This window comes from Elaeis guineensis, chromosome 4 (assembly GCF_000442705.2).
Source record: "Elaeis guineensis isolate ETL-2024a chromosome 4, EG11, whole genome shotgun sequence".
Lineage (NCBI taxonomy): Eukaryota > Viridiplantae > Streptophyta > Magnoliopsida > Arecales > Arecaceae > Elaeis > Elaeis guineensis.
In genome coordinates this window covers 31273462-31301173 of record NC_025996.2, presented here as the reverse complement: position 1 = coordinate 31301173, position 27712 = coordinate 31273462, and the positions used below count along the sequence as shown (strand labels likewise).

Below are 27712 nucleotides of genomic sequence, written 5' to 3'. Positions count from 1 at the left end.
GTAGGGTTCGGTACATCCATAATACACTCTGCAGTTCTTTAGCCCACAAACCTTTAGCATCAGTGAGTCTTGTCTTCAAACCATGAAGGATAGTTCTATTGGTTACTTCAGCCTTACTATTTGACTGTGGATACCCAATAGAAGTGAGTCGGTGATCAATATAAAATTTGGAGCAGAATTTTTTGAACTTTGGATCATCAAATTGCCGATCATTTTCAATGATAATGATCCGAGATAAACCAAACTGGCAAATTATGGATTTTCAAAAAAAATCTTGCATATTTTTTTCTGTGACTTGGGCTAATGGTTTCGCTTCTATTTATTTTATGAAATAATCAATAGCTACTACTAGAAAATTTTTTTGACCTGCCGCTACTGGGAAAGATCTCAGTATATCCATCCTCCAAGGCCAAGGGGCAGTAATAGAAATAAGCTCAGCAGCAGGTTGATGTTGGATATTAGCATATCTTTGGCAGTGGTCACACTTGTTGACAAGATCAGCTGTATCTTTTTGAATAGTGGGTCAGTAGTAATCTTGTCGGATTACTTTATAAGCAAACGACCTGCCCCCATATGATGTCCACATATGGTGTCAAGCAACGAAGTAAAGGAAGAGAATAAGATTTTTTATATAAATGGCCTTCTTGGAGAACATACCACAGAGCTTGTCTTTTAATGCTTTTGGTCTTATTCGGATCATTGGTTAGAACTTCTTTAGATATATAATCCACGAGGAGATCAATCCAACTCGGCTCATGACCGATCTAAAATATGGAGAGCACTTCAATACTAGTCCTGTCCAATTGTTCAATCAATATATTTTGATTTAATTTAGAAAAATCCAAAGTGGCAAGGTGTGATAAAGTGTCAGTCCAGATATTTTTTGATCTAGAAATTTGGAGCACTTCAAGCTTCTCAAAATTTTTCGATAGTTTTTTGATATTCTATAAATAACGGACCATTGTGAAATTTTCGACTTCAAATTGATCTCGGACTTGGCCAATCACAAGTTGTGAGTCTGTGAAAATCTTTAATTTTCTGACCCCGAGCTCTTTTTGCCATCTTGAGATCTATCGTTAGGGCTTCATATTCAGCACCATTATTAGAAGTGTGAAAATTGAACCTCCAGACCTGCTCAGTTACAAACCCTTCAAGACTAACCAGAATCAAACCGGTGCCACGTTCTTAAAAATTTGAAGCTCCATCTACATGAAGAATGCAGAATGAATCATCATTTTTAGGGCTTGCCAAGATTGACCCATCATTCAGAACAGTACATTTCACGACCAAATCAGCTAACACCTGACCTTTAACTGCGGTTCGAGGTTGGTAGTGGATATCAAATTCACTGAGTTCAATGGTCCATTTGGCGATCCGACCTAAAGTATCAACTCTTTGTAAAATCGATTTGAGTGGCTGATCTGTCAATACTGCCACTGTATGAGCTTGGAAGTAAAGCCTGAGTCTCCACACTGCCATGATCAAAGCATATATCATTTTTTCAATCTTTTTATACTGGATCTCTGCATCCTATAACAGTTTGCTGATATAGTAGATAGGTCTCTAAATTTATTTTTCTTTTCAAATAAAAATCGAGCTGACTGCAAAAGGTGAGATAAAAATATACATGCATAGTTCTTCACCTTCAACTGACTTAGAAAGAAGAGATGGAGAGCCAAGATACTTCTTCAGATCTTCAAAAGTAGTCTAATATTCTTCTATCCAACTAAAATTTTTGATGTTTCTCTATACTTTAAAAAATAGAATGCATCTTTCTGCTAACGTGAAAATAAATCGATTGAGGGCTGCTACTAATCTGGTGAGCTGTTAGATTTCTTTAATAGAAGTCGGACATTTCATTTTCAATAAAGCTCTAATCTTCTCAGGGTTAGCTTCTATTCCTCTTTGATTAATGAGAAAGTCAAGAAACTTATCTGAGCCAACTCCAAAAGCACATTTGTTGAGATTGAGCTTCATTTGGTGCCTTTTAAGTTCTCTAAATATTTTTTCAGGTCGGTAATATGTCGATCCTCCTCGATGCTTTTTACTATCATATCATTAACATAGACCTCCATATTTTGATCAATTTGTTGCTTAAAAATTTTGTTGATGAGGCGCTGGAATGTAGCACATGTATTTTTAAGATCAAAAGGTATCATTTTGTAATAATACAAACCCCTCTCGGTGACAAAAGTAGTATTTTCTTTATCTTCTGGAGCCATTTGGATTTAATTATAGTCGGAGAAAGCATCCATAAAGCTAAAGAGTTTGTGATCAGAGGTAGCATCTACAAGCTGATCAATTCTCGATAAAGAAAAATTATTTTTCGGACAAGCTTTATTGAGATCTTTGTAATCAATATAGATTCTTCATTTGCTGTTAGCTTTCTTGACCATAACAATATTGGCTATTTACTTCAGATAGTGAACTTTCCTGATGAATCTTGCTTTGAAAAGCTTATCAACTTCTTCATCAATGATTTTTCACCTTTTCGGAGTGAAACTTCTTTTTTCTACTGAACCAGTTTGAAGTTTGGATCCACGTTTAGTTTGTTATGAATAATCACTTCAGTTGGGATGCTAGGTATATCAGAAACCAACTAAGCAAAGATGTCAGCATTTGCTCACAGAAACTTAATCAGTCTATCTCTTAAATCAGGTTTAAGATTCACACCGATCTGAACCATTTTTTTTGGATCATCTTTCAAAAAAAGCCTTTAAGCTTTTCTGCCGATTCACCTCAGATTTTTTCGACCTTATCCAGTGCGTCTGGATATCAACTAGCGCAGTTTTCGCTGGTTGGTTTATTTTAGCAGAAATCATAAAATACTATCGAGTTATCGTCTGGTCACCACGTATTTCACCAACTCCTTCTTTAGTCAGAAAATATACCAATAGATGACAAGTAGAGACAATGGCCTTGAGAGCGTTAAGATCATATTGGTCGAGGATAGTATTATAAGCAGATAAGACTCTCACTATCAGAAAAGTGAGCTATACTATTGACTACCTTGGTTCCTGTCCTGTCGTAACTGGTAGAATGATTTCTCCTTCAGCTGCCATCGAATTTTCTAAGAATCTGACGAGGAGAGTACTGATCCATCTAAGCTATCCGGCCAGATTCATTTTTGACAAAGCATCACAGAACAATACATCGACAGAATTTTCATTATCAACAAGAATTTTTTTACATCATATTTTGCTATCATCATAGAGACGACGACAGTATCATTATGAGGGGTTTGGATCCCCTTTACGTCATTTTCAAAAAAAAATAGCATCTTCACTTCTTTGCCTCTTGAGGGATGGATCATCAGTGCTAGGCAGGATGCTGGATATCATATTGATAACACCAACAGTTGGTCGGTTGTGATCATCAGAAGTTTCTTCTGCTGGAGGCATGTATTCTTCAGATTTGGCCGGTCTGACATATTTACCGAGGTAACCTCTACGCATCAGGGTTTTTATCTCATCTCGCAGCTGTCTGCATTACTCAATATCGTGCTATGATCTCTGTGGAAGCAGCAATATTTTCGCTTATCTCTTTTCGCTGGTGGGGTCCTCAAAGGAATAGGCCTTCGGAGATATCTCTCCTTTTCAATTTCCATCAAAATCTAAGCTCGGGGAGCGGATAGAGGGGCATATGAATTGAAATGCCGAGGTGGGCTTCTTGATCTTGAATTTTTTTGAGGTTGATTTAAATTTTTTGTCCGCTCATTGCTCTCCCTTGATCATTTTTTCTCATTTTTATCCTTCTTCACCTGTCTTAAGATAGCTTCTTCCTCCTCAGTCTAGGCGTATTTACGTATCTAGTCAAGCATCTCATCATAGGTGTCTGAAAAATTTTTATTCAAAAAAAAAAATCAGCAGTTGCTCTACAGTCCTCTTTTCAAAGTAGATATGGCATCGATTCATTAAAATTTTTCACTTTCAGGATGGCCGCATTAAATGAGCCACGTATTTTTGGAGATCTTCTCCTTCTTGCTGCTGAACAAAGAAGAGACTATCCACATGCCTCAAGTGAGGTCTGTTAGTGTCAAAATAAGTGACAAACAATCTTCCAAACTGCTTAAAAGAAGAGATGAACCACTGTGAGAGTCCAAAAAATCAAATCCTCGCAGCCTTCTTGAGAGTTATAGGAAAAACAATGCATAATAGGACATCAGAAGCCCCTTGTGAAGCCATAAGGACCCTGTAGCCCTCGATATGATCCATTGGATCAGCAGAGCCATCAAAAGACTCGATGGCGGGCATTTTGAACCGGTTCGAAATAGGTTCACTCAAAATTTTATGAGAGAAATGAGATCGAAGATTGAAATTATCTTTATTCTGAGATCGACCCCCTATCTGAAGCTCTATCATATGCCTTTCAAGATCCAAAACCTTATACTTCAAGTCACCCCCTCTTTGAACTTTAAGAGTGTTGGGGGCAAATTCACCATCAGCCTCATCAATGTGGCGTTCGTCTTGATGGGCTGGTTAAAGACTATGTTGAGATAAAGCATTTGAGGGAGGAGCTTCTTTCGATGGTTACTTCTTCCTCTTTTGAAGCTATTGAACAGCTGCTGTCAGGACTTGGACTTGCTGAACAAAGAAGCTGAATTGCTGAGGATCAACAGCAATTGGCTATTGTGGTGGCACCTCCGATACTCCTTCTGGAGTGGGGGGAGAAGGATGCTGAGCTCTTACCTTGACCATCTTTCCCACAAAAAAAAATCAGACCCTTCCTTTAGTGTCAATCGTTGCTTCAGGACTGAAATCTGGAGTAGAGTGAATCGACTTGAGTGAGATTGGGCTGGAGCAATCTTTGCGATCTAGCGAAAACTCTTTCAATCTGCAAAATCAGTCAAGAAATTAGATGGAGATCCTCTGGTTTTTGACCTTCCGATGCTTAACTCAATTCGAGTCTTGAGAACAGAAGTAGAAAAGAGTGGAAGAGTAAGAGAAATTGAATGGAACTAGAGGAGAACTTAATAGGAGCCAAGAATCTGGCTTGATTTTTTACTGACAGAGTTTTTCTTGATTTTCGAGTGTTGGACTTATCGATGGAGGATCCCTGACCCTCTATTTATAAAGGAGTTTGAGGAGGCCATTCTACAATTTGTTAGACCGTTAGAGGAGTTTGTTAAATGGTTAGAGAGTCATTTATAAATGAGCTGATGTACAGCTGTGTATATGAGATAGACGTAGGATCGTGGCCAGCTGTGATCTGGTAGAGAAAATCATTATGGGCGTTTGCAGAATAATCAAGTCCGTCATAATAATAGCTCATCTCGGTAAAAGATCGGAGTGAAATAAAGATGCCGTAACATTCCAGGATAGAAAAAATCGAGATTCAGATTGACATATATCCGATCTGAATATTTTTGTCAGCAGAGACGTCATCCAGAGACTATACGGATGTTTTTTATTCAGATCGATAAAATACCGAATTGAATCCGCTTTACAGATAAATTGATATGTTAAGATCTGATGCTTTAAGATTGATATTCTTTTAATCTCGTATGATGATACTATGTATCTCGAGATTGATTTAATATATCAATAAATATTATTAGTGCAGATTCGATCCACTACCTATGACTGATTAGGGGGCATTGCAGCGTGAATTCTTTTGGGACTGTTCGTGAGCCAGTCATGGCATTTGTGATTAAGTACGTGATTGGCCCTTTTTTAAGTGAAGATGCCGAAACTTGAATTGAGTACGAGGGGACAGGCTTGTTGTTATCCCACATTGGTTGTGGACTGAGAAGATCTTGGGAACTTAACCGGATTAAAGATCCCAATTAATAACTTTAGGAGTTCTAGATTGTTATACTTAGATCACTCTGGCCAATCTCTCTCCAAGTTTTTGTCTCACGAACAATTAGAGCCACCGGGTTGGCCATGTGATCAATGTCTAAGTTATATATTTTCAAGCTGAACTAAGATAAATATTGGTCTGAAAGGATCGGGATAAACTGTGTGACAGCACTTGGTACATGCAATTGACATCTGCTCAAATTTAATGGGAACCAGACATGGCATGATGAGTATATAGGTCAAGATTGGGTCAGGGATTTTATATTCAATATACAATTGATAAGGACTAAATCATCGATCGATTTGAGCAGCTTGAGCTCGGCTCAAAATAGTTTTGAAGATGGCTTTGTTCTGAATCGAGCTTCTGAGCTTGATTGTGGTGCATAAGCTCAAAATTAATTTCAAGCAAAGCTGGAAATAGAACATTTTGATTAGGCTCAGCTGATACAAAAGTAATAGATACATAGTCCAACATTTTGATCGACAGTTCAGTTATTTTTTTTTTACAAGATTACATTATATTATTGTTGTTTTGGCTAGTTGGTTCTTGAATCAATTGTGTTATTTCAAATTTAAAACAAATTTGATGCAAGCTTATGCTGATTTCAGCTTGATTTAAGGTTATCAAGTTGATCGGAGCAGGCTTATGTGCAGTTTGATTCAAAATTAAGCTCAAGTTAGGTTCAATCAAATAATAATAAACCAAGCTTCATTCCAAATGATGAAAAATAGTTTCAAGCCAGGCTTAATGAGACCATCTAAACACTTGGATGATATTACCTTGGGCAAGAAGGAGACAATTATTCAATTTTATCTAGAGTCCGTAGAAATGGTAAAAGATTGTGATAAGTCCCCACTTTTTTTTTTTGGTATGTTTAAATCAATCTCAGTGAGACTCATTCTTGATCAAGCTCTTATTTCCTTGCACTCTTGATAAGAATACCACAATTGTCAACCTGTTCGATGGTTTTCATCATAGCTATCACGATGGTTTGAATTAGTATTGAGCCGTCGCCGCTACAACATATTTAAAACTCGTTCGGTTCATAAAATAAGGAGAGAGAAGGTATGGTCGATGAGAAAATAAAAAAATATTTTATATTTGACTGAAGTTTTTAAAAAAAAAAATGAAAAAATAGCTTTTTTATTGGACTAAGATTCTCATATTTTATTGTAAAGAAAAATTCATGTATGATATGAAAATATCCAATTCTCATCGGTTGAGAATTGGTACAATTTTTTTCTAAAGATGCTTTTAAGAATGAGATTAGATATTTTTTTATTAAAAAAAATAATATATATTTTATAAATTTTTTTTTAAGAAATAGATGCTTAATCAAACATAAATTATTCTATAATATTTTTTTCATAATTAATCAAATATGTAAAAATTATTTTTTCAAATATTACATATCTAGGCATTAACTTTTCAGAAAAAATATTCTAATAAAAAAAAATTTCGTAGGAATCAAATGAGTTCTTAAAATTTCATATCTTATTATCTTTGTTGATGTGGTGCATGTATCAAATTCAAAACACTGGATGAATGCTGTTTGGTCCTGCAGACGATCTAGATCAACCGCTGGGTGGTAGCATAGTACATGCTAGCCATTCTTTCCCTCGTGGAAGATCCACATTAACTGGTTGCAATTAGCTTCTGCTAGCCACGGGCAATAAGTGCACGTGTGATACGTATCGACGCAATCTCCTTTCTTTTTTTTCTTTTTTTCTTTTTTTTTTCTTTGGGTGATGCTATTGATACAATCTCTGTGTTGCTGGACAATCTTTTATAGCCGAACAGATTTTTCATGGTCCCGTATAGGTTCACCAAGACAGCCACAGAACTTGGATCCATCACCGATCCATTGAACTATGGGGAGAGAATGGGATCTAGCAAAAATGTACCTGACTCAGATTTGGTCCAATCAAATCATATTAATAATTATTTATTACGATATGGGACTGATTTTGTACGTATTCAATCCAAAATGAACTCGGAAATGGTCCTGATCCAATGGTTTATCTCGTATATTATACATAATTTATTTTTATTTTTTATATTTATTATAAAATTTATGAGCCATATTTTAAATGGGTGATGATCTGTATAGACATGCATTTTGTCTTATCTTGTAAATTAGAGAGATTTTTGCTATTTAGATGGGACTTAAATTATAATTTATGGCTAGTTTTTTCTTTGATTATGTCTTAGTCTATTCTTATACGGACTATAAAATGGATAAATCTTAAATATTTATATAGGACCAAAGAATCCAAATAGTATTTTTCGATTAATTTTTTTGGATGAAATCCTAGGTTGTTCCAAATGTTATCAAAGATCACTTAACTTTTAGCTTATATGAACTAGAGCTATGAGAATCAATGTGGATGTGTATTTAGTTTAATATTAATTATTCGTAGGAAAGATCTTGGATACTTATGTATGACTAACGAGCTCAAATAGTACCATTCAACTAATTTTTTTGGATGAGATTCTAGATTGTTACAAATTACATCAGATTCGATCCGGTCCATAGCCTATGTCAAGTAGCGGATACCACAACATGGGTTCATTAGGATTGACCATGAGCTGATTGTAGTATTGATGAATGGATGCATAAATTTAGTTTCTTAGTCTGACGAAAATGTCAGGACTTAAATAGAGAAAGTATGCGAGGACCCATGCGGATGCATATTTAGTCCTGCATTGAGTATTTATTAAAAAAATCTTAGATATTTATATAAGATTAAAAATTTAAATAATATCTTCCAGCTAGTCTTTTTAGATGAAATCTTAGATTGTTATGAGAGGACACTGCAGTATGTATGTAGATTGGATTTGTGATACTTGTGATTGGCGATTTGAATGGATTTGGATCCTTAATCTAAATCTAATGAAGATGTTAAGATCTTCATAGAAGGAGTATATGAAGATCCATACGGGCATATATTTAGTTTCACGTTACTGGAAAGTAATTGTGATATTTTTTTAAGAAAAATTGAAGCAATGCGATATTTTAAAAATTAGATGACCTAATTGAAATAAATTGAAGTTTAGAATGAAAACACGAATCTTCAAAACATGCTTTTTGGCATAGTTAAATCTTTTTATTTTTATTCTATGGATAATAGGCTATGCATCGGGTAGCCCCTCTTTTAATTATCCCTAATCTTGAAAATTTTGATAACTGCAAGATTTGAATCCATATTATTGGTGCAACAATCAAAGCCTTTACTAGTTTGAAAAGCTGGCACCTTATCTCCTAATATCTTTTTTTTTTTTTTTTTGAGTAAATTATCCAGACTCCTCTCAAGATTTGAGGTAATTATATGATTCCCCAGCATTTTGAAAATATACACAAAACCCCTTGATCAAATATTAAAAAAATTAAAATTTGAAGAATAAAAAAAAAGATATTTTAAGACTCAAATAAATTAGATAGTAATGATATTCATAAAAATTATCAAATAGATTAGTAGTTTATTTAACAAAAAAATATTCATAGGGGGTTATGTGTCATATATATATATATATATATATATATATATATATATATATATATATATATATATATATATATATATATATATATATATATATAGTAAAATTAGATATTAAAATGTATATTTCCAAAATATTGGATGAAAATCTGTAATTACCTCAAACTTCGAAGGAGATCATTGAATTTTTTTTTTTTTTCAAATACTAATAAAGCAGGCCTCATTGAAATGGAAGAAATTTTTGTTTCTTAGATTTTAGCCCATGAGCACTTTTAAATGTTTCCTTAGTTGTGACACGGATAGGCTTCAAGCTTGGGCATTGGTTCAAGTAACCATGGTGGGTCATGTCCCATGTCAAATGTGAACAGGAGCTAGGTATAGTGGCTCCGGGTTTTTCCCTTCCAGCGATCAGACCATTGACCAACGGCCAAGATAGAAAGTGTGATATGCCAATATGATTCATGATCAGTTAACATTTGTTCTTCTTTTAAAGACAAGGAGGGGTTTGCATGTCCCACCTTAGTTAGGGGATTTCAACCCATACCCACCCATTTGAGTCGGAGCCCAAGCTCCCGGGCGATATGAGTTAGGGGTCAGTTTTTATTTTTATTTTTTTAAAAAAATCTTCTTTAGCAATGTTGACCATTAGATCATGCTTCTTATAGATCTTGAAGCATTTTGAGCTCCTCCATCCATCTATTTGTGTAGATCTTGAACCAACCATTGCATGATCTAATGGTGGACTCATCCTAAAGAAGATGAATTTTTTTTTAGCATAGAAAAATATAACCCCTGCCCATCGAGTTAAGGTTTATGAAACTAGGATTGCTCAAATCAATGGGCAAAGTAAAGATTGATGTCTTATAAAATTAAACCCCACTCCTTGCCTCAAGTTGCAAAAGATGCTACCATATCAACTAACATCTGATGGTTGGTTAGTTATTTTATAATATAAAAAAATAAAGAAAAAAAATTATATAGATATGTTTGGATACGTTGTCATTCCAACTTTCTTTACATTAGCTTTTATCAAATCGGTGAACTAGAATTTATTACAATAAAAAAAATTTACAAGGTTTCAAAAGGCACTTTTTCAACTTTTTCTACCATTTATGTGCAAATATATATCCTATTTCCAATTGAAGTGGTGCCCATTGATCCAAAGTCCATCAGCAAGACACCTTATTAGTTGATTATGCGATCTCCACTGTTATTTTTATTGGATTGGTCTTTAAATATTTATAACTGAAAGCTTTTTTTTTCTGAGAATAAAAATAGTCAGGCTTTTAAGATGTAATTTGATGTTGAATTTTATTTAATTTTAAAATTAATTTTAAAAATTATAAGCAATTGACATTGTATATGATTATTAATTTTTAGTATTACATTCTAATAATTATAGTTATTTTTAATTTTAAAGATAGAAAATTATAAACAAGTGGAAGCAAGGATAATATTGATGGTTATGACTGTCGTAATCATGATAGCAACTGTTGGGTATAAAATACCCACAGCCGGAGTTCTCAGCAGAATCAACTCCGAGAGGACTCCGCCCGGACTCCTACGGGAGCCGAACTTCGCGCCTAACTTTAATTGCAGAGGACTCCGCCCGGATTCCTACGGGAGCCGGGTTTCGCCCGCGACTTCAACTCCGAGAGGACTCCACCCGGACTCCCACGGGAGCCGGACTCCGCCCACGACTCCAACCTCAAGGGGGACTCCGCCCGGACTCCCACGGGAGCCGGGCTCCGTCGCCAACTTCGACTGCCGGTAAGATCCGTCCGGACTCCTACGGGAGCCGGACTTCGCACCTAACTTTAATTGCAGGGGACTCCGCCCGGACTCCTACGGGAGCCGGGCTCCGCCCGCGACTTCAACTCCGAGAGGACTCCGCCCGGACTCCCACGGGAGCCAGACTCCGCCCACGACTCCAACCTCAAGGGGGACTCTGCCCGGACTCCCACGGGAGCCGGGCTCCGTCGCCAACTTCAACTGCCGGTAAGATCCGTCCGGACTCCTACGGGAGCCGGACTTCGCACCTAACTTTAATTGCAGGGGACTCCGCCTGGACTCCTACGGGAGCCGGGCTCCACCCGCGACTTCAACTCCGAGAGGACTCCGCCCGGACTCTCACGGGAGCCGGACTCCGCCCACGACTCCAACCTCAAGGGGGACTCCGCCCGGACTCCCACGGGAGCCAGGCTCCGTCGCCAACTTCGACTGTCGGTAAGATCCGTCCGGACTCCTACGGGAGCCGGACTTCGCGCCTAACTTTAATTGCAGGGGACTCCGCTCGGACTCCCACGGGAGCCGGACTCCGCCCGCAGCTCCAACCTCAAGGGGGACTCTGTCCGGACTCCCACGGGAGCCGCGCTCCGTCGCCAACTTCGACTGCCGGTAAGATCCGTCCGGACTCCTACGGGAGCCTGACTTCGCACCTAACTTTAATTGCAGGGGACTCCGCCCGGACTCCTACGGGAGCCGGGCTCCGCCCGCGACTTCAACTCCGAGAGGACTCCGCCCGGACTCCCACGGGAGCCGGACTCCGCCCATGACTCCAACCTCAAGGGGGACTCCGCCCGGACTCCCATGGGAGCCGGGCTCCGTCGCCAACTTCGACTGCCGGTAAGATCCGTCCGGACTCCTACGGGAGCCGGACTTTGCACCTAACTTTAATTGCAGGGGACTCCGCCCGGACTCCTACGGGAGCCGGGCTCCGCCCGCGACTTCAACTCCGAGAGGACTCCACCCGAACTCCCACGGGAGCCGGACTCCGCCCACGACTCCAACCACAAGGAGGACTCCGCCCGGACTCCTACGGGAGCCAGACTCCGTCATCAGCTCCGACCGCTGTCGAACTTCAGCCGACGGATCTGCACTCCCAGGCAGGCCACAATAACGGCCACGATCCTGCTCCACTTCCTGCAGCGGATTCCGCGCAGCTCCATCACTCCCTGACAAGCCGCAGTAACGGTCACAGCACTGCTCCACTTCCTGCGACGGATACCGCGCGATTCTCCCATCCGTTGGCAAGTCGCGACAACAGACGCCGCTCCACTCCCCGCGGCAGACTCCACGTGGCACACCCCGGTGATAGCCACGGGTCCACTCCACTACTCCTCGTAGCAAACTCCACCTGACCCTGGGCAGCCCACTGTCAGACGGTTATAGATGTTGCCATCAGGCTACTGCCCCCTCCGCCTATAAAAGGGGACCCCAGATACGTTATTCAATAAGCTCTAGTTTTTACCTCAAAACTCTGCTAAATTCTCCGTTCGAGCACTTCATTCTTGTTGAGGCAGAGAACTGACTTGAGCATCGGAGGGTCTTGCCGGAGCAACCCCACCTCCGGCTTAGACTTCCTTTGCAGGTCCCGGCGGCGACCGTGACTCCCTCAACTCCAGCTTCTCCGGCGCAAGCGGATTTTTGCACCAACAGGATTGGCGCTAGAGGAAGGGGGGCGAACCTCTGCAGTACCCTTGTTCTTAAAGAAGCGCTCAACGGAGCCACCTTCGATCGTCTCCTCCGACATCCATTCCTTGTTTCCCCCACGGGATCCTTACTCGATGCCTCCTCACAAGGCGTCCACGCGACGGTCCACGGCCTCCGCGGCTAGATCTCAGGCTCTGACCTCTCCTCCCGTTTCTCAACCTCCTCCTCCTCCTCCGACGGCGGCGGTCGGTACGGAGCAGTTTGACCTGCTGGCGCAGCAGGTCAGAGGCCTCACAGAAGCTGTGCAGGCTATGCAGCAGCAGCAGCCGCAGGCATCAGTACGCCCGAAAAGGGCGTCCCCGGAACACCAGAATCCGGAGGCGGGGCGGGCCACCTGGGCCAGCCGCCCCGTCCTTCCTGGGAAAACGAACCCGAGGGTGGAGAGCCCTCAATCGGACCACGACTCCACCCCTGGAAGATCCCTGCCCCCATTCTGCCAGAGGACCCTCGAGACTCGAAGTCGGGAGGATTTCCTGGACCGGAGGCTCCAGGAGATGAACCGACAGATCGAAGAGCTCCGCCATGCTCCCCCTGCTTATGGTGAGGATATTTGTACTGACCCTCCCTTCTCTCAAATGATCATGCAGGAACCGATCCCGCCAAACTTCAAGCTCCCCCAGTTCGAAAGCTACGACGGGACTTCGGACCCGGTTGATCATCTGGAAGCCTTCTGGACGATGATGCTGCTTCACGGCACTCCTGACGCCATTCTATGCCGGGCTTTCCCATCCACCTTGAAGGGAGCGGCAAGGAACTGATACTCGGCTTTGAAACCGGGTACCATCTTTTCCTTCGATCAAATGAGCCACCAATTTGTGGCCCATTTTGTTAGCAGCCGGCGCCCCCGGAAGGGTTCGGAGTCCCTCATCAATATCAAGCAGAGGGAGGGGGAGTCCATTCGGGCCTACATCAACCGTTTCAACGTCGTGGCACTGGAGGTCCGGAACTTGGACCAATCAGTCGCAATGGCCGCCCTGAAGGGTGGCCTTCAGAAGAATGACCTTTTGTTCTCCCTGGAGAAGAAGTACCCCAGGGATTTTGCTGATTTGCTGGCCCAGGCTGAAGGATACGCCCGAGTGGAAGAAGCCTTCAAAATGAAGGATGAAGAAACAGCGAGGGAGCGGCAAGCGGGAGACTCGAGTAAGCCCGCAATTGAAAAAAGGCCCAGAGAAGCCCGGCCGCGTTCTCGATCTCCTCCTGAGCACAAGCGTGTCCATACTCCACCCCGGGTACACAGGCAGAGAAGTCCGGATCGCGGGGTTCGGCGGGGTTCTCCACCGGAGAGATTCCGCAACTACGCCCCCCTCAACGCCTCGAAGGCCCAGGTACTGATGGAGGTCAGGGAGCAGCTCCCTAGGCCAGAGAGGATGCGCACACACCCCGAAAAGCGCAACCCCAACAAATTTTGTCTCTACCACCGCGACCACGGCCACGACACAGAGGAATGCATCCAGCTCCGGGATGAGATCGAGGAGCTCATTCGGCGAGGTCGACTCGACAGGTTCATCCGACGCAGGCCTGAGGGTAGAGGAGATCGGCCAAGGGCCCTTCCGCAGCTTGAACCACCAAGAAGGGAGGAGCAACCCGGGGACCGGCCTCCCATCGAGACCATCGACTCCATCACCGGAGGGCCTCAAGGAGGAGCAGACCTCCCATAACCGTGGAACTCGGAGAATCTGTAAATGTACCACTCACTATTTCACCTTGAATCTAAATTTCTTTCTACTTGACGTACTCTTCCCATTTGGCATGGATTTATTACGACTGGACATGACCCTCCAAACGCCTGAAACAAAGGTATGTTGGGAACGGGGGGAGAACCCCATCCTAACATACCTGAAATGAAAGTCCGACTATCTCGAGATCGGATGGGGGGAGAGGCCTTACAGCGCCCTAACGTGCCCCCACAGCCATGTCAGGAACAGGAGGAGGACCTCGTCCTGACATGAGCAAAGTCAAAGGCCCGATTCTTTTAGACCTAATGGGGGGAGAGGCCTTACAGCGCCCTAACGTGCCCCCACAGCCATGTCAGGAACAGGAAGAGGACCTCGTCCTGACATGAGCAAAGTCAAAGGCCCGATTCTTTTAGACCGGATGGGGGGAGAGGCCTTACAGCACCCTAACGTGCCCCCACAGCCATGTCAGGAACAGGAGGAGGACCTCGTCCTGACATGAGCAAAGTCAAAGGCCTGGTTCTTTTAGACCAGATGGGGGGAGAGGCCTTACAGCGCCCTAACGTGCCCCCACAGCCATGTCAGGAACAGGAGGAGGACCTCGTCCTGACATGAGCAAAGTCAAAGGCCCGGTTCTTTTAGACCGGATGGGGGGAGAGGCTTTACAGCACACTAACGTGCCCCCACAGCCATGTCGGGAACAGGAGGAGGACCTCGTCCTGACATGAGCAAAGTCAAAGGCCCGGTTCTTTTAAACCGGATGGGGGGAGAGGCCTTACAGCGCCCTAACGTGCCCCCACGGCCATGTCGGGAGCAGGAGGAAAACCCCACCCTGACTTGGGCAAGGTCGAAGGCCCGGACTCCTACGGGAGCCGGGCTCCGTCCGTGACTTCTGCAGCAAGGGAGACTCCACCCAGACTCCTACGGGAGCCGGGCTCCGCCTGTGACTTCCGCAATGAGGGAGACTCCGCCTGGACTCCTACGGGAGCCGGGCTCCATCCGTGACTTATGCAGCAAGGAAGGCTCCGCCCACCCTGGCAATGGCCCTTACGTGCCCCCGCGGGAATGGGGGGAGAACCTCGTCCTGATGGTGATGAAATCCGGTCGCCCGACGAGATCGGATGAAGGGAAAAAGTCCCTCAGCGGCACCTCCACGCTCCTATGCAACCCCGCAAGAAGCGAGGGTAGGGCCCTCACTCTGAGAAGAGGAGGAAAATTAAAAAGGAAGGGTGATGAGCTACGACGGAAACAGATGAAGGACGGACCGCCCCGGAGACCTAAAGAACTTCGTCCCAACAAAGACAGGGAGTTCCTACCAAACACTTTCGGTCTCTAAGAAGACTCCCTACACAGGTCAAGAAGACAGCGATGTCTCCAAAGTAATGCGGAGTCCGGACCGTCAAGCTCGGGCTTGCAGCCATGTATGATGAGGAAGGCAGGCTAACGCATCGACGACCGAGCACCTACCAACGACGTCAGCATCAGACAAGTCGAACGACAAGAAAAGTTCGACGGACGATAATTTAAGACAACGCGCGGACGAGGTAACACAAAACACCCTTTTCATTCCATTTCCAAAATACACACTACAAAGCCCGGAAGGCCAAGGAAAGAAAAGCAAAACAACAAAAGCGGGATAAAACAACAAAAAGGAAAGTATACACATGAAAAGATGGAAGGACGAAAAGAGCTCTAAGGAGGCTCTGCTCCCTCCGACCTAGAGTTATCTGCTCCACCCCTCATCCAGGACTGCCTTAGATTCTCAATTTCTTCTTCTAGCTCTTCCCTTTTCTGCAGCGCATCCTGGAGCGTCCGACGAAGTCGCTGGCTCTCGGCCTCCGCCTCTCGACGCCTCTTCCTCAAGACCTCGAATTCTGCCTCTGCGTCCGCGACGGTCCGCTGCTCGTATGCCAGTTGAATCTTCAGTTGTTGCAGCTCGACTGTCTTATCCCCGAGGGCGACAGAAATCCCTTCAACGGTTCTTCTTAGGGACTGGAGCTCATCAAAATCTCGGACAGAAGTAAGCTGAGCCCTGCTGGCCAGCTGCCTCTGGAGACGGGCGACTTCGTCGGTCGTCGCCCTGAGTCTCCCCTTATATTCCTCCACTTGCCTGCGCCAGCTGGCCCGATGCACGTCGTGGCTCACCTCGACATCCTGAAGCTGCCGCTGAAGGTCGGAGACCTTCTTCGACCACTCTTGGTCGCCGTCGACCCGAGCCAAGAGCTGGGACGAACTTCCTTCCAGCTGGCCGATCTTTCCCTTCGCGGCTGACAGTTCCACCTTGAGAGTGCTAATCCTGGCGGCCTGAGCCCAAATTCGGTCGCTGGCGCTCTTCTTGCATTCCTCAAGCTCCTTCGCAAAATTCGCCTTCCTCCAGCTATACTCCATGATCCCCTTCACGTGGAGATTCCGAAAGTGGGTGGCCTCCGCGGCGGCTTCAGAATGACCTTCCCTCAATCTGCGGAGCTCGCCTTCCATCTTCTTTGACTTCTTTGTCAAGTGAAGGACTTTCTTCTTCAGCCACTAGATCGTCGACTTCAGCGGGACCCCCAGGGGCAGGGGAAGTTCTTCTGCAGGACACTGCCATCGGAAGGCAAAAGCGTCAAAGCACGACTCATCGCAGGAAGAAAAACAGAGAGAAGAAGGGGAAGGAGGAGAAGCCATCCGCGACAAAAAATTCAGCTTTATTGATTGGATGATTCTTGAAGACAAAAAAGAAAAGAAAAATTGTGATGAAATAAAAATACAAGGTCGGAGGTCTCAGACTTCTGTCCTTCTTCTTTTCTTTTCTTTTTTTTTTTTACTCTCCTTCCTTCTCTCTCCTTCTTTTTGCCTACTCCGCTCCTCTCCTTCTGTCCTTCTTCTTTTCTGTCCTTTTTTTCTGTCCTTCTTCTTTTTCTTTTCTTTTTTTATCGAGTTTTTTTAAGTGAAAACAGATATATTAAATTAATCTAATAAAATATCCATATAAATTAAAAAATAAAATGTAAGAAAAAAAATCTAAAAGAATTTTATCGTGTTAGAAGAAAACTAAGTTGGAGCTAAAACTAACTCAAACCTAGATATATAATTTTTATTATATATATATATATTAAAGTGGAGCAATCATTTGGTACATCTCCATTTGACATGTGGTCGAAGGAGCCGTGTGGTCTTTTGAAAAAGTGGAAGGAGTCGAGCGATCGCGAGCCGATCTCCCCCTTCCCTATCTATCCCAAGCAAAGCCCCTCCTTCGCCACCGCCATGCCCAGCTGGAGATCAAGGACGACCACCCCCCACCTCTGTTGTGACCGCTCCTCCTCCATCGCTGCCTACCCACCCCCTCTCCGATCGGTTCTAGGTCCCACGGTACCCCCTCCTCCCCATCTATCTCAGGCGAAGCCCCCTCGTCCCCTCCAAGTTCTCTCAAATGGAGAATGAGCGGAGCCGCGTGGTCTTTTGGAAAAGTGGAAAGAGTCGAGTGAGGCTTTAATTAACAATATCGAAATAAGATATGGATGGTGCTATACAGCATGTCAAGTTTGTCAAAAAAAAAATGAGATGCATTAATATTGGATTCTAGTGTGATCAAAGCAATATAGAGCTTAAATGTCCAATGCTAAGGTTTGTTTCGTATTTGATAATTAGAATTTACTGATAAAAAATAAATATATATTTTAAATCATAAAAAAATTATATATTAGATATTTTAATATCACATCTCTGATTTTTGTCAATTATAATTTTTCATTTGTTAATTATAATAAATTTTAATTTGATTCTATTCTTTCATGTTCTTTAGATACTGATTATAATTTCATGTAGAGGATTATACTAGATTTGCATCATTTGTTTTTTTCAATAAAATTGCTCAATGATTAATAGGCAAATCAGCTAAATAATTATACATGGATAAGATATATGTAGTGTATATTTTATATTTTATTCATCCAATAAATTACTTGACGATATCGAGTTATGTATTTTTCTTCGTGCAAAAAGATGATGATTCTATTATTCCTTTAAAAATTAAAAATTATAAAAAAAAATTATATCTTTCAAAGTAAAGTTGATGAATACAATCTTAAAGGAGGACTAAGCTATACTGTTCTTAAAATAGTTTCGAATGATGCATGCAACGAATCTGAAGGTAAGAGAAATCGAAAAAAATCCATTGTGAGTGATATACTTTTATTCTTTTACATATGGATGATTATATTTATATATTTTATTTTAATAATTAATAATTAATTTTTTTTTTATAGATTGAAGTAGATGAAGATGAAATTTATGTTATTGATATGACTATGAAAAAAAGAAATATGCATGGGATACAAATAGGTGGTCGTATTTTGCTTAATGATGAAGAATTCGAAATAACTGATGCTAAAAATCTTGATTCAAAGAATAATTTTTCTATCAATAAAAGACAGAAATGATTATGTTACTTCTTACAATCATGTTATTTAAATAATCTGACTTTTTATATTTCTATTTAGAATATTTAATATCATCTATGGTATTTTTTATGTTATATTAGATTTTTAATTTATAAAATATTATTTCAAAAAAAATATTTACTTGTTGTGCATCGCACGGGGTTCTAAGCTAGTTTTTATAAATTAAAAATAGATGAAATTTTGATTACCACATCATAAAAAAAATTTCTTATTAAATATGCTGATTTTTTTTTAGCATGAGAATTTTTTTATCGAGTTTTTTTAGATGAAAATAGATATATTAAACTAATCTAATAAAAATATCCATATGAATTAGAAAATAAAATATAGAAAAAAAATCTAAAAGAATTTCATTGAATTAGAACACCAAAGTTTGGATGGCCTAATCACTATCTTAACCAAACACAGTTAGCAATACAGAAACTGTTTGATAATATATTTATATCATTAAGAACTTAAACATAAATAACAACACGGCACCAGCCATCGTCTAAGCTCCCTGTTCGGCCGCCGCTCGAACCTCCCACCCGATTGAGACTCCTAAGGAAACAAGGAAAGACGGAAAACCAAGGAAAGACTCTAAAAGGTAAGATCTTTTCACCACATAGATTGCTTTTTTTTCTTTTTCCTCTTGTTGGTTACAAAATTTTTAATTTATGGAGTTCTATTTCCGTGATGATATGAACATGAATGAGGGTTAATCGGGCGGGTTGGGGTCTCCGGCGGTTTGGGATTTTTGATTAATTTCGTAATCGGCTTTAGGACGGGTTTGGGTAGTAAGATTTAAGACGGATTCGGATACGGGTAGGTCAAAGTTTGCGGGTACCCTATCCGTGGCTATCCCTAACCGGCCGCAGCCAGCGCTAACGAAGGCGCCGTCGGCTCCTTTCCCCAGAGGAAGCTCCCGCTGATCGGAAGTCGTAGAACTCATAAAACCCTAGCCAATATCAGGTACGCCTCCTCAATCTCCATCTCCTCCATTTTTGGTTCACGATTCTCTCTCTCTCTACGTCACTTCCATCTCCTTGTTCTCGTTGGAATTTTGGGCTGATGGTTTTGTAATTTATATGTTCTCCGTTGTTTCAGAGCATTTATAGTGTTTATGTTGCATTTGGTGATTGATATAGGTTTTGATGAAAACCCTAGGCTTTTAGTTGGGGTTGTATGAGAAAGCTCGTCTTTGGTTTGGGAAGAACTGATCGTCTGAATTCTTTCCTGCTAATCAAAGTTAGCATATTTAATGAGTGTTCCGTAGGGTAGTGCTTAGCTTCTTCGACGGTTGGAGCACTGGTAAAGGCTGCATCTTTAGTTTTAGGTTCTGCAATCAGTAGGATTTAAGCTTTGGACGGAATTATATAAATTATTGTTGAATGAGAATTCTGTTTGTATTAATTAAAAAAATATATATTTTTCATCTCTTTTTTGGCTATCAAAATCTCTATAATGCTATTCCTGGAACATGCGTGCTTGTGTATATGCATTTTCCTTAATTTGTTATATATAATCTCGTCCTGCAGTTTTGATGGCTTGAATTCTTTGCAAATAAGAATAAAATCTCTAACTTTGGTTCTTTTATACCAAGTTAGAGTCACATAAGGCAGGATTTTTTTTTTTTTTTTCTGCTTTCTGGTTTGTTCATTTGGCATTAGCATATGATTAGGATCTTGACATTTTTTCTTGCTGATAGGACATGATGATGTATAGAGATCATAAGTGGCATGAATCTTGATTCTATGTCTTGCAAAATGAAATCTGGTATCTTTCTATTTGTGACTCCCTCCATTCTTAGATTTGTATGGCCCACTGTTAGACAAATATCTTCTTTAAACAATATATTTGTTTCAGGATGCTTTTATGCCATGGGATATGTATTGGTTGGAGTTGCATTAGATAAATCTTGAGAGTAGCCAAAATAGCAAGGATGATGAGAATTAGTTGAATTCTTCATGGAGACAATGACAAAAACTAAAAGCCAAATGTAAAATGCTGGATCCAGAAAAGATTTTGAGATGATTCAAGATTAAAAAAACATAGCTCCGGATGATTTTCTGTAGGAGTTTTAGTTTTAATATGAGTTTCCTTAATCTTCATTATTTTTTGATTTTCTACTAATTTTCAGAAAATAGATCAAGTTCACAATCTTTATCCCAAGCACAAAACCAAACTCAAAAAAAAAAAAAAAAAAAAAAAAAAAAAAAAAAAAAGACAATGATGAGATGGTAGGTGTTGAAGAAATATCTGAACATTATTCTGTAATTATTTTCTGATTGATTTCTACAGCAATATGTGTCTATATATCCTAAGATTTTTATAAAATAACATATGGTATCTTTATAGCATTCTTACAGTTCATAAGGTTTGTGGGAAATAGAAACATCCTTCTTCATCATGTTCGAATAAACTCATTGCAGGGGTATTCTGATTATAGAGATAATATTTTCTTATTACTATGCTAGATGTTTAGTTGCTTATGCTCCAAATCTCAATATCTTATTGGTGAAGATTTGTTGTGATTGACATTTTTGACGCTTGGGATGCATTGAAGTGGTCTTTGAGATATATATAAAAAAGTAATAATAATTTTGTTAATGACATTCCTCTAACACAACCTTATTAATGTCATCTACAAAGTGCACATGGTCATGATTTAGCAATTTATTCTGCTCACCAGCTATATGTTTGAGGAATATATATATGTAATGGTGTTATCTTTGTTATGGAGCGGTGCATCTTGACAAGATAAATTCCATGGGCTATGATTTAGATATTAGAGCTCCTTTAAAATCTAAAAATGTTTTCGTGCGAACCTGTTAATGACTTAAAATGCTCTAATTAATTGGAGTTCACATGTGACAATACTCTAACTTGTCACTTACTATTATCACTTAGGTTGCATTTGGTGCGTCGTCAGGCAATCTTGGAAGGTAATTTGGATTGCCTTCAAGATAGATTGCCACCATTAAATTATTAGTAATTTTGATTACTGTGTTTGGTATATGTAGGTAATGTTGCAGTAAAATTATTGAAAATCTTGATTGACATGTTTGGTATGACAATTAGATTACTGATAATATGAAATCAAATTTCTAAAATATCCCTTTAATGTTATAATAATAATAATATATTATATTATTATATATAATGATATTTATATAATTAATATAATATAATATAATGTAGTATATTATAATATTATAATAAACTATTATAATATAATATATTATATTATACTATATTATTATATATAATAATATTATATTATATATTATGCTATATTAATAAAAGATATTATTATAATATATTATAATATTCATATATTAATATATTATAATATAATAATATAACAATATAATTAATATAATATATAATATTATATGATAATATAATAATATAATATAATATTATATTATATATAATAATATTATATTATATGCTATATTATATTAATATACGATTTTAATATAATATAATATACATTATTATAATATATTATAATAATAATATAATAATATATAGTAATATAATATTGAAATAATATAATATAATAATATGTTATTATAATATTATAATAATAATATAATTTAATTTAGTTTAATTTATTGTTATATATAATAGTATTTTTATAATATATATTATAATATATTATCATATACTATATTATTGTAATATAATATAGTTACTATAAAAAATATAATAATGATATAATAATAGTATATTATATTATAATATATTATATCATATTATTATATATAATAAGGGGAGGGTGAGAGCCTCTGAGGGAGGGGGGTGGAGGGATAGGTTTTGTGTGATTTTTTTTTAGGGATAATTTTGTCCAAAAATTTTTTTACAACATTGCCAAACAAGTGGTAATTTGGATAGCCATCTCTCCTCAAGGCAATCCAGATTATTTCTCAGAGGTAATCAGGATTGCCACCCAAAAAGCATGCCAAACACAATAATCTGATGGGCCCACTTTAAATTGCCAGCAATTTGGATATATTGTTAGCTACCAAATGCAACCTTAGGATCGTGATCTGGGTCATATCATTTGGAACCCCTGAATTAAGGAATTATCTCTCTGAACAAATAGATGCTTTTGGGCTCATCAGTATTCTGAATGTTGATTTAATTTGAAGTGTTCTGGGTCAACAGATTCTTTCCTTTTTCCTTGAACAGCAAGGTTCAAATACTTGGTTCTGATTTTGACCAAACCAGATAGTTTCAGTCTTGGTGATTCTGCTTTAGTTTCAGCCCCTTTTTTTTGAAATTTAATAAAAATAAAAAATTATCAATTAGAATGAAGGAAAAACTATAAAGAAAACAATATCATACAAAAATAGAATGTCTGTAAAATTTAAACCTAGAATATGCAAGCTATATCAAAAACTTTAATTTTCATTTGAATCTTTTTGGATTGTCACATCATTTCTAACATTTTGGAAACTCATAAACCTACTATAGAGAAAATGCTTCCAATATCTTGAAGAACTAAAGGATGTTCACATGTTATGCCCCATTTTCCAACCCAATGTCAAAGATATGCACACAACTAGAGTAATGACACATATATCCAATTGGATAACAAAAGTTAGCACCAAGAGTTACTTTCAGCCAGAACTCCAAAAACAACACCACTTTTTCTAAATTGTATATAGGCCAAAACTGAAACATTTGGTTGTTGGTTTGAGCATTTTAGATGTAACTTTGAACCATAGAAGGTGAACCTTGGAGCAACAATAAGGTTGTTCCATTATGACTTGGAGTTTATGGGTTTGAAATGCAGAAACAGTCTCGCTGCTTGTAGGGGAAGGCTACGTACATGTGACTAATCTCAGGCATGTAATAGATGGAGCCTAATGTGCTAGACCGTCCTTTTTAGGGGCTGTTCAGATGATTGGGCTGAAAATCGTATTAGATTTATGGGTAGGGCTAATACAATCAGTAAAATTATAGGATTACAGGTTGGGCTAGATCTATATTCATAGCTATTTAGGAACAGCTTTGGAGTGGACTGGCCCAAATTTCATAGGGAGAAAAATTGATCTTTATCTTTCTCTCTCCTTATGGGATTCGGGCTTGCCCACTCCCAAGCTGTTCTTGGGTAGTTATGAATATATAGGCCTACCCAACTTGTAATCCTATGATTTTGAGCCCATAAGAAGAAAAAAAATACAGGCTTAGCTCAACCTGTTAATTTTATAGGATTTTCAGCTCAATCATCATGATTGAGACTTTCACCAATATGGCTATTGGTCCTAGATTGATGCATTGTTCCTTGGAGAGATTAAAGGCTATAAAGTTGATCCTCATAATCGCTATTCCTTGCAAATGTTAACTTTGTACATAGCAAGGTGTAAATCCTATATGATGGGGGTGTCCCAGTTTCTTCATAGAATGAGATACCTTGTTGTCCCATTCCATCCTGATACATACTCTTCATCTCTCTCCTCTTTTTTTCCTTTGTTTGTTTGTTTGTTTTTTCTTCTTTCTTTTATTTTTTTCCTTCTTTCTTTCTTTCTTTTCTTCCTCCTTCCTTTCTTGCTTTCCTTTTTCTTAGTTTCTCCCTACTTTCTCTCCTTCCTTTCTTTCTTTCCTTTCTTCTACCTTCCCTCCCTTTCTTTCCTTTCTTCTATCTTCCCTCCCTTTCTTTCCTTTTCTTCTTCTTTCCTTCCTTTTTTGCTTTTCTTGTTTCCTTCCTTTCTTTTCTTTTTCTTCTTCTTACTTGCATGGATGAGTTTTAGGATCTCACTATTCTCCCAAACCTATTTCCTTATAGGAATGGGACGGGATGGCCGGGATGCTCCTCGTCCCACTAGGATTTAAAGATTGGTATAGAGAACTATGAAATCAATTGACATGGACCTATCTTCTCAAAAAGGCTGAATCGTGAAATTATTGAGCAGAAGTTACAATTAGGTTTCATATCCATGATCTTTAGTTGTACATCCTATCATATGAAACTGTTGCCACCGTGGAGTTTGGGGTCAAATGTATGAATCATTACCCCCGCATACAGAGAGGTTGTTTCTATATTTCAAACTTGTGGCACTCGAATCACTATAGAGAAATATTACCATTGTGCCAAGGTCCACCGTCTAAAAAAAATTAATTAAATTGGTGATCCATAATATCTTGAATAATTATTCTGTCATATAAAAATTAATTAAGGTCTCAACTTAAATGGCAACAAATTGTTCTGTCCTATAAAATTTTTAATTACATACTTTGGTTGTGCTTTTTCATCATTAGTTTTTTTTTTTTTTTGAATATCTGTACAAATTGTAAATCTAAACAATTGCAGTCCTATATGTATATATCACTTTCCACAAATTGTGAGAAACGACTGAAATATTTAATTTTTGATGTACTATTGTTTACATGTGCCAATTCCTGCAGCTGTAGTGGCAGCACAAGATAATGAAATCAATTTACTGAGAAGCAACCATTTATTTCGTGTTGATTGCCTCGCCACTGATCCCCAATGACAAAAGGTGTCAGTTGGATAGCATGAATATTGCATGGATTATTTGAGCAATCATAGTCATAAATTCTTCATTTATTCTTTTTCCAAACCCATGTCTAAAGAACGCTTCTTTAATTGTTGAATTATTTACAGAATGTGAAAACAATTTTGCCTTTCCCATGCTGCTTTTTTTTCCATGACACCCATGATTGTTGGTTGCTTTCAAGAATTTGGACACAGCTGTCTCAGGCATTGTATCTTCCATTTTAATTCTATTTTGACAATTTTGGGATCGCTAGTTTATTTCCAAGTACCAAAGTAGTAAAAACTCACTACTAACGTCTTATTCTGTCATGATTAACAAATATCATGGAACTTCTTATATATTACCTTGGCTGAAGCTGTTCTGTGACTTGATTTTTCTTCGCTTTCTTTTGCTAGATTCATCAATCAACATATATGGGAAAAGCAAAGGGTGGATCAATTTTCATCAGGCTGGTTTCGGCTGCAGGAACTGGATTTTTCTACGTTAAGCGAAAGAATCCTCGGAGAATCACAGAGAAACTCGAGTTTCGTAAGTACGACCCACGAGTGAATAAACATGTTCTCTTCACAGAGGCAAAGATGAAGTGATATCTTTCATGTTTCTTTCCAAGCACCATCCAACATAGTATCCTTCTCAAAATGAATGATCTGTAGCAACTTTCAATCTGTCATTGGATTTACTGTCTAGAATTCCGTATGTAGCTGCCTAGCCATATCTCTCAACCATTAAACAAATAGTTTGGTATTCCATGTTTATGTTTGGAGTCCAGCAATTAATGTCATTTTGGTTCATATATTTTCTTGTTCATTGTTTGTTTTTGGTGGTTTTATGATCTATAGAGATAGCAGAGATGATCTCACGTATCTATCAGCCATCCATCCAGTGGAATTCCTCTTCTCATTCTCAGAACCCCGAGGACTCGTTTGGTTCCTGATTTTTTTTTTTTTTTACAAAAAATAATTTTAAAAATTAATTTATTAAAAATTATTTTTTAAAAATAAAATTTTGATATATTTGATTGATTATAAAAAAATGATTAATTATAGAGTAGTTTATGTTTAGTCGAATATCTATTTTTTTTAAAAAATTATATAAAATATTTATTATATTTTTAGTAGATATAAAATCATATTTTTTTACTTTTAAATTTGATAATATAAATATAATATAATATATTATAATACCATATTAGATCATAATAATTTATTAGGTTAACATAATAAATTTATTAATATAAATATAAATATTATATTATATTAATAAAATATTAAAATATAATAAATATTATAATATTAATATTATATTTATATAAATATTATGATAATATTAATATAATATTATGTTATTATTTAATATTTCCTCATAAATTTTATAAAATTTTAGTCGGCGATTTTAAAAAATATTTTAAAAAAAATATCTTCACTTTTTTCATCCTACGAAAGTATCAAAATCTATTTTTTTCATAAATTTTTATTTTTTATATAATATAAAAAGTATTTTTTAATAAAAAAATTATTATTATTTTAAATTTCAATCAAATAAAAAATCTCATTTTCACTCTCCAGGGACTCTCCCTTTTCTCCCTCACTTCCCCTCAATCAAATTGAGTCCTGACAGATTGCAGGACTCTGCAAGCTAGGTGATTGAAGGGTTGGTACTGTCATGTAGCTGTGCCGGACGAAAAAAAAGCGACCAAGGGTCGGTGAGTGCTGCATCAGAGACAGCTTGTTGTCCTGTGGACGTCGGGGCCCTACGCGTTAGGCCTGGGCGGGGCTCACGCGCCAGCCGATTTAAATGCGCCCCACATCCTACATTACGACGGTGGATGTGACACATCGAAGATGGCTCGGATGGTACCAACTCGCTGGTAAAATTAGTGGACATCGGGGATCTCTGTTTGAATCCCAGTCTCTTCTCATTTTGGTCTCTCTCCTATTCTCTCATCTTATTTTCTTTTTTTAAATAATTATAATTATTTTTAAATATTGTTATTATTATTATGGTATATAAAACGCTGCCCCAGCCCCCTCTCTGCTTGGTTGTCTTTCTTGGCCCAATATATTCTGAGGCTACAAGTGAGTTTTATCCGTAAGTATGTGGGGTGGTCCGAGACTTGTATCCACAATTTTCAACAAAAATTTACCTGTCATTGAGATAAAATCTTTGGAGATGGTACCATGAAGGACTTCTAACCTTGAAAAGTGCATTTAAAGACGAAGGGTTATCATCACTGAGTTAATGCTCAAAATGAATCTCGACACAATTTTGTGCAACTTATTTGGTTGGGATCGGGAGAT

General features: G+C 38.8%; 1 protein-coding gene across 4 annotated transcripts; it reads left to right on the top strand.

Annotated features, from left to right (window-relative positions):
* Positions 1–19381: 19381 nt before the first annotated feature.
* LOC109505271 (uncharacterized) lies at positions 19382–26210 on the top strand. 4 transcript variants are annotated; one of them, XM_073256218.1, is made up of 4 exons: positions 19400–19492; positions 19669–19857; positions 25303–25397; positions 25811–26210. In XM_073256218.1, the coding sequence occupies exon 4, from the start codon at positions 25829–25831 to the stop codon at positions 26000–26002; it is 174 nt and encodes a 57-aa protein (XP_073112319.1). In that variant the 5' UTR covers positions 19400–19492; positions 19669–19857; positions 25303–25397; positions 25811–25828; the 3' UTR covers positions 26003–26210. The 4 variants fall into 4 exon arrangements, 3 of the variants coding, with proteins under 3 accessions (XP_073112318.1, XP_073112319.1, XP_073112320.1); XM_073256219.1 differs by lacking the exon at positions 25303–25397 and adding an exon at positions 20594–20661; XR_012140866.1 differs by lacking the exon at positions 25303–25397 and having other exon boundaries at positions 19382–19492.
* The last annotated feature ends 1502 nt before the right edge of the window (positions 26211–27712 follow it).